We start from the raw sequence: 16,534 nt of genomic DNA on the forward strand, positions 1-16,534 counted from the left end.
ACTACTATTTTTTCTTGATGCGCTCAACTGGGGGAAAGATTTCACCTATGTTTGTTTGCTTCGCTTTCAACGGGATTAAATCACATTTAGAGACTAACTTTTTATTTTCAATTTTCTTATTGAAACGTTAAGAATACGTTTTTTTGAGACAGTTTTTGACCGTATTTTTAGGCTTTTGAACGTCAACGTTCCCGAACGGAAACATCAATTAAAAAAAAAAAAACTTTTATAATAAGTTTCGCTTGTGAGTATTTTGAAAAAATTACTTTTATCAACAAAAGTAGATTTAATTTTTTAAAGGAAAAACTCTTTCATTAATACTGTTCCTACAAACATACAAAAAACCCGTTTTTATCGATTTTCAGAGTTAAAACTTTTTAGCTTAATGCTGATAAAATTTCACAGATAATATGTATAGAAATCATGTTGCTGAACAAACACGACCGATAAAAATGAGCTATCCATAAACTCCCTTCTTTAAGATAGAAAAAGGGTTTCTTGTAACTCCGAAACACGTGCTTGCTGCTTCCTGAAAATTTGTATCTATGAACTTTGTTTTATCTTCTTTTACTTTTAAGCACACGAATATTATTAAATTCTTACTTAAATTTCATTATTTCATTCCTTTTATTTTTGAGCTGGAAGGCTTTCCGTTTCTTCCTACATCACTAATTTAAAGCTCCCGTTTACAAAAAGAAGGTGGGGGGGGGGGGTATAACCTCTTGGTGATTGTTCTGCATTGCATCAATCGGCCCCCCCAATAATGAAGAGCCAGCGACGCCCATGATATGTATGTGTGAAGGCATGGAATGTGTTTGTATGTATGCATGTGTGTAGGTGTGTGATGTGTATGTGTGAAGGCATGGAATGTGTGTGTAGGTGTTGTGTGTATGTAGGTGTGTGTGTATGTATGCGTGTGTGTGTATAGGTGTGTGTACGTACGCGTGTGTATGTAGGGATATGGACGCAACCTGGATACTGTTTTCGCTGGAGGAGCAGCATCGGGAAGGGGCGGTCGACGGTGGTGCTGCAGAGGGAGGCGGGGGAAAATAAAATCATAGGAAACTCAAAATTTCAAGTGAGAACAATAAACAATGTGATTACTCAAAAAAAAGATTGATATTCAAACATCTTGCCTTAAGGGTGAAAATACTGCTCAGCTGATGCGTTAGATAGATACTTTTGAATGATGTGGACATCACGTTAAATGCAAGACACAATGGTGATAATTTAGGTTCTGATCACCAGCTCTGATATCAGTTCAATTAGGTGAACTGTATCAGTTCTAATTTTAAATTTTTTGTTTGAATCATGAGCAGGAAAGTGTTACATGGGAAATTTTTAGCTGCTAATGATGGCATTTTCAGAGAAATCTAACAGCGTGGCTGCTTGCCTACTTGTGTGGCTAAAATGAAACAATCAGGCATAACTAACTGTTATTAAAGCAATTGTTTGAAAGCAAAATATCTCACTTTATTAAATTTCTTGTTTAAGAGATGTAAACTGCCTATGTAAAAAGTATTATATTTAGCAGTATTTAGGGATGATCACTTGTGCATGTTAACTGTTAGATAGCCATACACATTTTATGTCATTGTGTTCTCCCTTAGATAACTAGCATTCAGTGCCAGATCTTGCGGAGAGCAAAACAGGACCTTTGCCCCAGAAATTAAAAGATTTATTATAACTCATTCCTTGAACATGTTATACATGTTAAATTATTTGCAATATCATTTATTGTTTTTCCCTGTTTAGATTATTTTCATATATTTTTCTTTGTGTAGCATTCATATTGATAATCCACTTCTGTCTAAATTTTTGACATTTTTATTTTATATATTTGCTTGTACTTTTTCTTGTTTTTCAGTCTTATTGTTACATGCTTTATCATATAGGTGATGAAGAAAAACCAATATTTGGTATTCCTCTTAGCCTTGCATGTGAAAGGAGTAAAAGTCATGATGGTATTGAAATTCCTGTTGTTGTAAGGGAATGTATAGATTACATTGAGGAACATGGTAAGAGCTTGATCTTTATTATTGTATTGAAATATTTGTATGTGTAAAACATTTATTTGATTTTAATTCTTTTCTAGGCTTAGCATGTGAAGGAATTTATAGAATTTCTGGATTGAAATCAAAATTAAGACAGCTTAAATCTCAATATAATTCCAAGGAAAAAGTTTATTTATATGAACATGAACCTCACATTGTTGCAAGCCTTCTGAAACAGTTTTTAAGAGATCTTCCTGAATCAATTTTAACTACTGATCTCCTTCCTAAGTTTGAAGAAGCAGCGGGTATATATTTTTATTGCATTCTAATGTGTACTTTTGAAAATCTAATGAACAAATTATTATTTTTTAAATAGAAGTTAAAAGGATTATGTGGGGTAATGTATGGCTAGTAGGATAGTGCAATGTTTTTGCATGCAGAAATATTCATTATGTAATTTTACTGAAAACTTCAAATTAAAATTTAAAAAAGAGTTATTTTTTCAACTAAATCTTTCTGAAACTGCATACTGAGTACTAGTGATAGTATTCAGGGCCAAATGAAAATTACTTATTAGGATCTTTGTATGCCTCAATTGCTGAGTATTTATTTATTTATTCAGAGTTTGTCTTATTTTAAAAGAGGTTTTAGTCACTGTAAGCATAACTGACTCAACACCATGGAGTATTCAGAGTTATGACTGAAGTTAATGTTACTTTCTGCTTTCAACAAACTTATTGCTATATATCTTTTTTAAATTCAGCTTAATTTTTTCATATCCTTGTAAGAAGGCTTTGTGGATAACACAGGGCTGCTACTGAGGACTAAAAAGTTGACCACAGCTACTATTTAGAAGCAAAGGCAACTATGGCAACTCTTGTCAACTGTGGGCCAAAATTACTATTTTACTGTCGATTGTATGAATCAGCAACTATTTTAGCGAAAGAATTACTAAATTATGTAAAAACTCCAGGTTTTTTTATAAAAAGTTTATACTTTTACAGTTGAACTCGCTTATAACGAGCCCTGGTTTAACGAGAACCCAGATTTAGCTAGGAAAGCAGAAGTACTTGGTTGGTATAATGTTAAGTCTATCATAGCATAACTCACTTTTAACGAGTAAACCCTGCATAAAGCAAGCAATATTCTTGCAGTTTAAGGCTTTCACAGCCGCCGTCAATATGGGGAGATAACATTTCCGGGCCTATTGGCCGTGGTCTAATTGGAGTAGAAATTCCAACTCCAATTAGACCACGGCCAATAAGCCCGAAAATGTTAAATCCCCATAATATTCTTGCAGTTCATAAAATTGTATTGACTTTCAGCTCAGCTTAGCCCATTTTTTGTAAATTGTTTTTAACATACCAAAGTTAACTAAAGTTGGTGAAAAATCATGAATCCTAAGAACAAGTGATGACAGCACTTTTTTTATTTTTTGGAGTAGAACATTTAAAAATTACTTTTGTGTGTTGATATATATTCCTCAAAAACAATGACATAAGAAAGAGACATTCAGACAGTTCAAAACAAAGTAACCAAATCTAGCCCCCTTGCTTTGAGTAGTTCCGCTTACACACCACACAGCCAAAATATGTCTATTTATTGAACTGACATTACATTATTATGACATTAATGAAATTTTAAAAAAAAAAATGGAAGATTATTTTAGAAACTGTTTTTTTCATGTGACAAAGGTTTTAGAGACTATTTTTCATATTACGGGCTATTAAAGTAACTATTTTCAGTTGTGGAATGCAGTGGCAGCCTTAGTAGCATAAGATTAATACTAATTTCAAGTGTGTGTCTGTTGTAAGCAGATTTATTGTAAATGTTTACCGAAAAATAATTACCAAAATGTATTTGTATTCTAGTTCATATTTTATCCTCCCGCCCTCAAAAAAGAAAAAATAAATAAAAGAAAAGAAAGAAAGAAAAATTAGTTTGAAGTTTTTACACTAAATATAAATTAAAATGATAGAAGTTTATGAATGAGGACATTTTTTACATCTTTCATCCACAAAGCAAAGTTTTTATGCAGAAATTTTTTTTTTAAGAATGTTCTTCTAATAATTCTGTGACAAAGTTTGAAAAGTATGTTATATAGTGACTAAGACTATTGTCCTCTTTCCTTTCATTCAAATGTAATTTATTTATTTTCTCCTTTGGTTGTGTTAACTTTCTTCTGAAATTACTGCAACAAGATGAGAGTTTATTAAAGCTCACCATTTTTTCATCTCTATCCCCCTAAATATTAGACATATAATGTACTCCATGTGGAATGTAATGTATTTAAATGGTTAACATTTTTTATAAATGCCATTCCCTCTTCAAACAAAATGTCTCTGTACTTTTTTTAAAAAATCCTGAATTGCATTATGATCAGTCATCTATGCGACAAGTGGTTGGATATTATTGGAGTTACCGAGACATGGGCTACCGAAAGTGAGGATGATTTATTATCTATTGCTGGGTATAATTTGTTTAGGTGGTGGGGTTTTATTTTATGTCAGAGACACTTTAACTTGCAATGAATTGGTAATTAATGATAAACCTAATGAGATTGATATGATTTGGCTGGAGTTGATGAGCCATAAGTGCAATAAACTACGTTTAGGGAACATTTATAGGCCACCCAACTTAAGCCAGGGTCAAGATGAACAGATGTTTAGTATTATTAGTGACATTTCAAGCAAGGGGTCAGTCATTATAATGGGAGATTTTAATTTCCCAGGAATTGATTGGAATAATTTTCACTATAGTAATAGCAGAGAAGAGGAATTTTTGAAAGTAATTGGTGACTGTTTTTTTAGATCAAATTGTAACTCAGGGTACTCGACAGGACGTGATTTTGGATCTAGTTTTCTGTTATATGGAAGGTTCTGTTCAGGGGTTATGTGTAGGGGAATACATTGGAGATACTGACCACAACAGCATTAGGTTTGGGATTAAATTTGATACGCACAAAGTCGAGAATTTTAGGCTTGTGCCCAATTTCAGAAATACTGATTTTGTGGCACTTAGGCAGAGTTTGAAAGCAGTTTTTTCTTCTGGATTGGACAATAGCGATGTGAATCTTCAGTGGACAGAGTTTAAGGAAAAGCTAGCGAAAACGGTTGGGGATCATGTTTCTTTTAGGAGAAAGTGTGTTAACACTAAAATTTGGCCAATGTGGTTCTCCAGGGAAACTAAAGACGCTCTAAATTACAAGCAAGCTGCTTTTCATAGGTTTAGAGAAGCTGGTCACAGTGCAGATAGGCTCCAATATTGTAAGGCAAGGCGTAAATTTAAGTATTTGGTACGGATTCAGAAAAGAGAGTTGTAACAAAGACTGGCAGATAACATAAACAGGAATCCCAAGAGGTTTTTTGCATACGCTAATTCGAAAAAAGTTCGAAATAGTCATATTGGGCCACTGGTTGATGAACACAGAATTTTAATTCAGGACGATAGTGATATTGCTAATGTTCTTAATAACTTTTTTTCGAGTGTTTTTAACGATAACTGTATCTCAACAGTTGACACCAACAAGACACAAGCTATGGTACAGCTTGAGGACTTTGTATTTTCCAGGGATGACGTTTTACTTCATTTGAAAAAAATTAAAGAGATTAAGGCTCCGGGACCTGATAATATTTATCCAAAAATTTTAGTTGAATGTGCGGAGGAATTAGCAGATGTAATCGTAAATATTTTCAATGCTTCTTATAACTCGGGGACAGTGCCAGAGAACTGGAAGCTGGCTAACATTACACCGCTCTTCAAGAAAGGGTCTAAAGGGAGTACGGGAAATCATAGACTTGTGAGTCTAACTTCAGTGGTTTGCAAAATTTTTGAAACATTGATAAAAATTAAGATAGTAAATTTTCTAGAGACTAATAATCTATTGACTAGTTTTCAGTACGGTTTCAGGAAAGGTAAATCTTGTGCAACTAATTTATTACATTTCTATGACAAAGTTACCATGGCTTTGGACAATAAGAAGCCTGTAGATGTTGTTTGCATTGATCTTCAAAAAGCTTTCAATAAGGTACCGCATGCTGCTCTACTTAGCAAATTAGCTGATATAGGAATAGGAGGGAAAACTTTCATTTGGGTAAAAACTGGCTGACCGGAAGGAAACAAAGGGTAGTTGTAAGGGGAAATTATTCTAATTGGAGTGAGGTTTTAAGCGGGGTTCCTCAAGGATCAGTGTTAGGGCCTGTTTTGTTCATTGTTTTTATGAATGATATTCACAAAAATATTTCTGGGAACATGAATTGTTTTGCTGATGATGTCAAAGTTATGGGGACTGTAGAAAATGAACAAGCAAAACAGCTGCAAGAGGATCTAGATCATATTACAGAGTGGGCTGATAAATGGGGTATGGCTGTTAATGTTGGGAAATGTCAAGCGCTACATTTAGGGCATGGAAATAAGTGTACAAGTTATTATTTGCAAGGTTCAGTCATTAGTCAGGCAGACAAAGTTACTGATCTGGGGGTCTTAATAAGTCAGGATTTAAAGTTTAACCAGCATTGCTAGTAACAAGGTCAATAAAATGCTTGGGTTTATTAATAGATCAATTTCAAACAAATCTAAAGAAGTTCTTCTGCCCTTATATAGAAGTTTGGTAAGACCTCATTTGGAGTATGCTGTTCAGTTTTGGTCTCCTTATCTTAAGAAAGATATTATTGTATTGGAAAAGTCTTGAGCAAAGAAGAGACCGAGGGGACATTATTCAGTTGTTTAAATTTATTAAAATGAAAGATGTTACGGGGGCTGAAGTTTAGCACTGAAAACAGGACAAAGGGTCATTGTTTTAAGCTATTTAAATCTCAGGCTAACATGGATGTTAGGAAAAATTATTATTTTAGCAGGATAGTGGAACCTTGGAACAGTTTACCCGAAGAGGTGGTAATGAGCAAGGGAGTAAATAGTTTTAAAAGGGCCATTGATCTTCACTGGGGATTGTAAATTGACTAGGAACCAGTCTAGCTGGGCCCAGAGCCTGTTGCTGGTCGACACTTTTGTATTTTTATTTGTATTTACTTAAAATTTTTGCTTTGTAGCTTATCAATGTGTTCCAAGTTACAGCATATTGCATTAACCAAAAGTTCTCTATTTACTCTGAAGAACAGTTAGTTCTTGTGCTGTCTTTGCACATGGATTCTCCTGTTAAAGCCAAGAGTCCCATGCAACTATGAGAAATGAAATTGTAGAGCTAAATTTCTAAATTACGCCTAGTTTTTCTGTGCAATGCCATTGACTCTTATAGTTAAGAGTGCACAGTTTCAAACTAAACTGTGCGCTCTTATATGCAGGTTTGGGTGAATTACGATTCTGATGTCTTAATAACATGTAAAAAATCAATTCATAAACTATTTTAAAATCATCTTGTACTTAGAAAGAAGACCCATAATGATCCTTAAAGGGTTCAAACACAATACAGTGGACTTGAAAAAATGTGTATAATATAGGGAAGTATTGATGCAGTTCACAGGATTTAATGCTTATGTCAGCTATGAACTTCAAGCATTATGTTTTACTGCAAAAAATTAATTTCCTAAATCCTTATGTCTTTTAGGAAGAAGAGAAAAAAACATCTGATGATTTTAAGTCAGAAAATGTTACACAAATCATAATTTTAAAAATTGTTACGATTTGATTGAACTTGCATTCATTATTAGTTTTTATCTTTTCTTAGTTTATTTCAAATTTCACTTATATTTGTTTATGCCATGTAGATTTTAGGAGATTGTGCTCTGAAATGTATTGTTCTGTTTTCATCTTTAAGCACTGAAGAATGAAAAGAAAAGAGAAGAAACATTAATGAAGTTGTTGGAGCAGCTTCCAAATTGCAACCGACTACTTTTATCCTGGATCTTTGTTCATATGTTGCATGTTGTAAAAATGGTAGGAGTACTTTTATACATTATGAAAAATATGCAATGAAAACTTAAAATATATTTTTACTTTATTTTAATAATTAAAAAGAGTTTAATTTTCTACAAAATGGTCTGCTGATTTTTTTTTTTTTTTTTTTTTTTAGGAAAAGAGGAATAAAATGAATCTTCAAAATGTATCAATTGTTCTCAGTCCAACATTGCAAATCAGCCATCATATTCTGCAAGCACTCTTTGCTCATAGCAATGTGCTGTTTAAAGGTGTAGAAATCAAAAAGTAATTATAAAAACAAATTGTTATGCTTACATTTTTATATTGCAATGATACTCATTTTGCATCATTTATTTCATTTAATCATATATTGCTGCAATCAATAAATATAGCTAGATAATATAGGTGTACATGTGCATGCCATGCGGGGATGAATTTACTTCTATGCAGATGCATTTTCTGTGGATGTGTTCATCACCCCATAATCAAAACAGTAAACTCTTAATCAACTGTGGAATATTGTGGCACAGTAACAGTGGATAAGCAAATTTGGTGGATAACCCGCAAGTTAGGTAAACAGGATGCTATTGTCTGCAATAGCTTAAAAATATCAATGACATTCTCACACATTTGAACTTTAGTTAAAACATTAACAATGTATGTAAAAAATGCATGTAAAAGCTAGAAAAGGATTGCACACTATTTCAAATGGATTACATACATACATTAACTAATCAAGCAGATTTGTTTTTCAAGCAGATTTCTTGCAAACAGATTAATTGTAACTGATCAAGCTAAGTTACACCAAAAACGCAAAGGGGAAGAAGAGGAGAGAGAAGTTTTTCTTGACTGGTAAAGATACTCATTTACGTAAATAGCATATACAGTAAACTCCCGATTATCCACGGATTAGGGTGGCAATGTAACCGCAGATAAGCGAAACCACGGATAATCCGAATTATAGGTAAAAAACAATACTGGTGTATACAATAGCTAAAAATAGGAATAAAACTCACACATACAGAAAAATTATTGGAAAAACAATAATACTGATTATAAAAAATATATGAAAAAGCTAAAAACATGCAATAACATATTCCAAGTCACCACCGTTGAAGAAAAAAAAATTGTTAAAAGTCCCGCGGATAATCCGAACTGCGGATAATCCAACCGCCGATAATCGGGAGTTTACTGTATCTAAAAATCAGTAAGTATGATAGGTCTAAAAATCAGTACATAGTGAAAATCTAAAGCAGTAAGTAGTGTAGATCACACAATAAGATTTCTACGAGTCAGGTTTTGATGACCTTAGAAGGTTTGAATTCATTAGAAGGGAGGGGGAAAGAAAGCAATATGAATGTCTAAAAATACTTTTTGCACTTGTTAAGTTCAAATGTGTGCATTTATTTACATTCAGCTAATCATTGCCGTATTTTTTATTTATTTTCTTTTGAAGTGTGGAAGCTGCGGATAAACATCCGCAGATAATCAAGAGTTTAATATGAATATTATGCATTGATCAAAATATGCAGATAAGTTAATGAAAAAAGTTTATTCCTTACTTTTATGGCCACATGATTAAAAGCAAAGGGCACTGTCTTCCTAAAAATTTCCTCTTCACACTGTATATTGCTTTTCATACCTGCAGATAGTTTTGAGTTGTCTGTGCAGATACTTTATATTTTTATCTTACTGTAGGCAGTTACCAAAATAGTAGAAACACTTGAGATTTATAAAGAATTCTTTATTATTATGGTGTGGGACCACCTTTGCATGTAATGCAGCTTAGATTCAGCAAGAAATCAGTTCATTAAAGTGTTGAATAGTGTTTAGCGGAATTTTGTACTATTCTCCATAGAGATATTGTGAAAGCTCTGAGAGATCTGCTGGTGGAGGATATTGATTCCATATTAATTGCTCTTAAATAGACCATAACAGTTTAATAATATAAAGTCAGGTGACTGCTGGCCAAGGCAGATGTTTAACTTTATCCTCGTGGTGATCAAACCATGATTGGACATGTCCCTCTGTGTGGATAGGTGCATTATCATCTTGAAAAATTCCTTCTCTTGTAGGAAGCAAATTTTGCACCATAGGATGGACCTGGTCAGCTAAAATCTCTATACTTCTCCCCAGTGATACTTCCTTTTACAGCTGCCACTGGTCAAGCGGAAAACAATGCCATGACTGCCCATATCACAAGGTTGGCCAGATTGGACCCAATGGGTTTTTTTGAAAAAATCCATTTAAAAAAACCCATAATTTAGCCCACTTTTGGGTTTTTAAATTTCTGAGAAGTTTTAAATAATTTAAATATGTTCACAATTTAAACTTATTATTTATTTCTTCTTGACTGCAGACAATAAACATTTTTAAAAAAATGTGTTTTGAATTTCAGTAGCCTTTACAAATGCATTGTACTTTTAATTGAATTTAAATACACTAATGTACTTACTTAAGTCTAAATGACATTGAAAAGAAATATTTCTAAGATAATAAAGAAATTTTGCTTTTTACTATAACTATCTAGAAATAATTCAAAATATCTTGATGAAATCATGTGATGTCTGGTTTTCTCAAGGTTTGTAGATTGTATAGTGAAAACTACATTTGCCAAAAAGCTTTCACATGAATTATTTTCTAGGAACCAATACGTGTCACGAATCTCAAATCAACAAGAGATATTTTTTTAGAAATTGACTGGCTTTACAAACAGTCACACAAAAAACAGAATAGGATGAACAGCATTTTTATTATCTTACAAAAATGTTGAATATTTTTTACTCAGTAAGAAATTAAAAAACAGACAACATAAAGTTTTAAAAAATGTCTCAATTAAGCTGGAATTCAGTAAAAGGGGATTTAGACAATTGAGGTTCTACTGTAGTATTGCATAACAGAAGGAAATACAATTAATATATATATATATATATATATATATATATATATATATATATAGTAATTAAAAAAGAACAATAGATGTTATCTCTTGAACAGTAACTTGGCCTAACTGTTGGTAATCATAGAAACTACAAAATCTGAAACACCACCATTTCGAACCACTTGATTCTTGGGTTTCTTCACCTTTCATTTTTTTATTCAGAGAACGCTGAATTTTAACTAGTTTTCCAGCTTTTCCCCCTCTAAGACAATTTCTAAGCTTTGTTCATATGCTTACGCTATCATATGCTACAAATGCCTCCCTTAGAAAGACAAAAAAAAACCCCACATTTTCCTTTAATAAACCCAGCTTTAGTTGAGTTTTATTTCTAAAAAACCCTGGGTCCATGAGTTGGAAAAAAAATGGGTTTTTTGCCAACCCTGCCATATTATGACAAATCATCCTCCATGTTTGTCAGTTCGAAAGAGAGAATCACAATCATACGCTTGTACTAGAGTCTTCCAAACATGTATCCGTCCTGTAGTAGGGAAAAGTATGAAAGACGATTCGTCAGACCATATTAGTCTCTTCCACTCATCAATCAACCAGGATTTGTGACTGTGGCACCACTGTAGACAACTTTTAGCATTAACATTTGTGACAAATGGCTTGGAATACACTACTCTGCTGTTAAAGTTCTGTTTATGAAGGTGCCTTCTAACTGAAAACACTGACACTGGTAAATCCAAATGGTGAATGAGTTCTGTGGTCACTTTTGCTGCTGTTGTTCGCTTTTTAGACTTTTCAATCTGCTTCAACTTAAATTAAGCCACCATCAGTGGCACCTGGTTTACAAAATCAGTGGGGAATGCTGAAACACAGAGTCCAAAAGAAAGGGAGGGGGGGAGTCCAAAAAGTGGCAATTTTTTTAAATGTGGCTTATAAAAAAAAAATGTGCCTTTTTTTTTCCAGAAATTCTTGATGGAAAATATAAGCTTTTACTTCAGGGTTTACCCACAAAATATTTCCACAAATACCAGAAGAAAAAAAAAAACAATATTTTACCAGAGGAAATATTAGCGAGAATCATAAATCATAGAAACACGCTAAATTTAATCTTTTTGTTATAAACCTAACCGGATATTAAAAAATGGGTAAATAAATATACAAATTCAAATAAATACTAATTTGTACTTGTATAACTGTAAGACAAAATGAAAGTTTTTGCTTATTAAGTGCAAAGATTAATGTTTTTGCAGAGTAAAAACACTTATTTTGAACATCTTTTAAAGAGTATAAAGTACTTGCAGATATGCAGAAAAAAAATTCAATTTAAGTTCATTATCTATCTCATATGAATTATAATTAGTACGTAAAGAGTTTAATCGAATGAGCTAATTCACATTTGAGTTTTCATAGTTTATTTTTTGTTCCAATTACAGGGTGCATGTTGCGCAAGTGGATCCAAGATTTATTAGTATTTTTATTTTGAATATATATATATATATATATATATATATATATATATATATATATGTAATATGTTGTGTAGGTACATACCACCAATAGAGTTAGATAGTAATCGTTTGTCTCTGGAATTGCCTGACTCTCCATCAGCCATCGCTGAAGAACTTTCTAAACAAGAGAACTTTTTGAATATTTTGCATGCTGAACTCAATGCTGGGTTGAGAGATCAACAAAAGGAGGAACAACTGTGGGAAGTTCAAAGGGTTGTCACTCAACTCAAAAGAAAAGTAACATATTTCATTATTTAAGATCTTTTCTATATTTTTAACTATTTAAGAGTAACCATGATATAATTTATGTACAGTAAATTTATTATGTAAGGTAAATTGTAACTTTGAGAAAGTTTCCACTATTAAAGACATTTTACTGAATATACAATATGTGCTGCAATATCTATAAAAATTATGTAACCTATTCAGAGAAATTAGTTAAGGTTGCTATTTTCGATAGAGGTTTGTTGCATAATCGATGGAAAATGTTGAAAAAAAAAATCTTAGGTAATTTTTAACATGCATAAGTAAATTTGTATTGATTTAATGGGATGCTCCTTCATCTGTTACAAAAAGTTTTGCCCATATGCATTGAATAATTAAAGGACTGTTTAAACTATGCTAGGAAATTATGTCATATATATCTGTGTTAATTTTATGCATCTTTGCTGTGTGTTCTAGCACGGTTCCCAAAGGCCCTCAAAAATCCCTTTAAAGGTCCTATTTTCAAGTATTGTTTGTAGGGGCCCCTCTAAAGGCCATAATCAAAGGCAATATATTTTTAGGATTTGTATAATTCTTTGTCAAATCAACGAAAAACAATTTCTTAACTTGACTTCTCATATTTTCATGAAACTTTCTGATACCTTACTCTTTGATGCCTTAAACTTATCTAAATTTTACAAAAATCTAATTGATGTGTAATTAGTTTTTGGAGTTCGTTAAACAGCGCTTTTAACTTGCAAGCAGTGTTTTAAAGTATTAAATTCAAGTTGTATGGGAGCAACAGAGTTGTGTAATAAATTTATTAAAGTCATTTTAAAGGTACTTGCATGCACTTTAATTTTATATACAGTTAACTCCCAATTATGACCAGAATAGGGTGGGACAGTCACCATGGATAACCAAATTCTGGGATAATCCGCAAAGTAAGTGGAAGACAATATTAGTCTATGCAATAGCTTTAGATAGATTAATAATATTTGCATCCTAACTAAAATAACATTGTATAAAAAATGTATGTAAAGCTGAAAAAGGATCGTTCATTATAGCAAATGGATTTTACACATATGCGAGCAAATGGTGTAAACAGATTAATTGAAATATTTCAAGCTTGGTTACACCAAAAATGCATAGGAGAAAGTTTTTGAATAAGATTAATGCATTCACTCCATTACATGCATAAGTTGTATTGATCTAAAAATATATAAATATAGTGTAGATTTAATGCAGTAAGTAGTGTAGATAGAGAAATCAGGTTTCAAGTCGTCCAGTTTTAGGGACCATGAAAGGTTTGATGCCATTGGAATTGGAAAGAAAAAACAGAGGGATGTCTAGGAACAGGATTTTCACTAAATTAAAATGTGTGCATGTATCTACATTTAGTTAATCATTGCCAAAAAAACATGTTTTTGAATGTGTGAAAGCTGGTGGGTAATCCTCCCAGCGGATAATCAGGAGTTGAGTGTATAGTTTAATAATTTTCAAGAAGAAAACTTTTTCGCAAAGTTTAAAGTTTAATCTAATGTCCTTTAAAATTTTTGAAAAAAATATTACCTTAAATGTATTTTGATGAATACATCCAACGTGTTTCAGTGTCAGAGTGGGACAATAAGTGATCAGCAGTTATGGTAAAAAATGTGGGCAAATGTTATGTAATTTTTGCAAATTTTTGTTTTTAAATGTTATAGCTTATGTTTTATGAAAGCAACAAAGTTTAAAGTTGCTCATTTTAAAGAGAATTACAGTCACTTTAGTTTGTAACTTGAATAATTTTAGAGAAAAAATGTCTTCTACAAAATTTTAAAACATGGAAATTCAAAAATTTTTGTGATGGTGTTCTTTAAATTTTTTTCAAATACAGTTTGATTTTTAACTTTGAAATTCTCTGTATTCATTAAAGTACAATGAAAACCATGTGGTTTTGTCCAAAATTTTTAAAAGACACTATCTTTAAAATTTTTGAACTTAGCATTTTGTGAAAAAAAATTATTTAAGTTACATAAATGTATTAAATTAATGCAAATGTAATTGTCTGTAAAATAATCTATCATAAAACTCTATAGCTCCTATAGAACTTTAGTTATAACATTTTGAAGCTCTGCTGTCAAGTAAAATAAAAGGACTTTTTAACCTATTTCAAAATTGCTTATCAATTATGAATGATAGATGAAAAAATACATATAAATAAATTTAAGACATCAAAGAGAATTGATGTGCGACATTGGCATAAAGTGGACCTAAATAGTTTTCAAATGTGCCATAAAAAGGCCATATAAAGGCCCTATTTTTTAATCTGGTGGAAGAATGTCTAGTCAGTAAGTAATGAAGTATTTCTTTTCACCGCATTTGAGTTAGTCAGAATATTTTTTGAAAATCTACAGTGGAGGTTACTACGAGGGGTAAACCTGGCCATGTATCAACATCTTCAGCAAAGTCATATATCCATGATTTTAAGCTTATCCTCTGCATTTGGTGGAATCAGCTAGGTATAGTTTATTATGAGTTACTCAAACCAAATGAAAACATCAAGGGACATCACTACAGACTACAATTGGAGCATTTAAGCCTAGCATTGAAGGAAAAACAGCCATCTTACAGGCAGAGACACAGCAAGGTCATTTTGCAGCATGACAACGCACAGCGACATGTTGCAATACCGGTCAAAGTCACTTGGAAACACTTAAGTGGGAAGTCCTACCCCATCCGATGTTTTCACCGGACATTGCCACTTCCAACTACCACTTGTTCCAATTGATGACACATTACCTGGCTAAGCACTTCCATTTTTATGAAGATGCCAAAACGTGGGTCAATTCTTGGATAGCCTCACAAGATGTTTCCTTTTTCTGATGTGAGATTCAAATGCTGCCAGAAAATCTAGGAAAAAGTAGTGACTATCGATGAACAATACTTTCAGTAACATGTTTATTAATGTTTTTCATTTTAATAAAGCATTAATTTGCAAAAAAAAAAAGCAAGAACTTTTTTAACATTCCAATAGTACAAAAAGAATTAGTTAATAAACAAGTTTGTGTTATCTAAACAAGTTTTTAAATTTTTTCTGAATATGAAATACAGAGTACAATTTTGAAATTACAAGTTATCAAAAATAAGACTTATTTTTTAACTTGAAATGTTTCAAACCGTTGCATTTCTACTTGTTAAAAAGTCCTGTTTTGATAATTGCTTCAATGGGAATAGATATATACTGGTATGAAGAAAAATTTAAAGCATGTATTTAATCATATTTTGATGTTTGATTAAGATAATAATCTGCTTTTGTATTCTAGTTGCGCTTCTTGAGACAGGTTCAAGATTCTTCTAATCCTACAGTAGATGAAGTTCAAATAAAACCAAAACCAGAGGAAGTAGAAAAAAGCACTATAAATGCTATTTTGCAGCAGCAATCTTCTGACTTAGGTACTTCACCCCTGTCAGAAGTCCAAGAAAAAAGCAAAGAACCAGAAAGCTTGCCATGTCTGACTAAAAGTGAAAGTTTTCCCATTACTGCCGAAAAAAATGGAAGAGAACAAAATGTTAGTGAAGTTAGAGTAAAATCTATCTCACCTTTGCCTGATGTCCCACCAAAGATTAATTCTATCAACTGTACAGTTTCAAAGGAGGTAATTATTATTTACAGTTAAAGCATGTTCTATAAAGATATAAATTGTTATTTTTATCTGGAATAAACATTTATTAAAACATTTCACTTATTTATTTTTTAAAAATCCAATATTCCAATTTACAATCAAAATGATGAATCTTATTAACTTTGTCAAGAGCAGTTTCTAAAAAGCGATGTAGAAAAATAATAGCTAAAGTTTCAAAATGCCTTTATGGCTGTGTGTAGGCTGGTAAAAGTAATAGTGCAAAAACGTTTACTAATCCTCATTGTATTTTTATTCCATTTAAGCAAAATTTTCATTATAAGTATTATGCTTTAAAAATTTTATTGATGTTTTATTTTGGATTTCAATATCAGTTCACATTATAGGTGTACAGTTTATGTTTTAAACTATTTTTTTTCTTTTGTGTACTTGCAGCTA

General features: G+C 32.0%; 1 protein-coding gene across 2 annotated transcripts in view; it reads left to right on the forward strand.

Moving 5' to 3' along the window:
- Positions 1-16,534, forward strand: part of LOC129218179 (ralA-binding protein 1-like) — a 105,327-nt gene that overhangs the window by 72,040 nt on the left and 16,753 nt on the right. For both annotated transcript variants that reach the window (XM_054852397.1, XM_054852396.1), the window contains exons 5-10: positions 1,896-2,018; positions 2,096-2,299; positions 7,768-7,886; positions 8,023-8,153; positions 12,302-12,503; positions 15,779-16,111. In XM_054852397.1, the coding sequence (XP_054708372.1) occupies positions 1,896-2,018; positions 2,096-2,299; positions 7,768-7,886; positions 8,023-8,153; positions 12,302-12,503; positions 15,779-16,111 (1,112 nt within the window). The remainder of the gene's footprint in view (positions 1-1,895; positions 2,019-2,095; positions 2,300-7,767; positions 7,887-8,022; positions 8,154-12,301; positions 12,504-15,778; positions 16,112-16,534) is intronic.

Source organism: Uloborus diversus, chromosome 3 (genome assembly GCF_026930045.1).
Source record: "Uloborus diversus isolate 005 chromosome 3, Udiv.v.3.1, whole genome shotgun sequence".
In the NCBI taxonomy this organism is placed as follows: Eukaryota; Metazoa; Arthropoda; class Arachnida; order Araneae; family Uloboridae; genus Uloborus; species Uloborus diversus.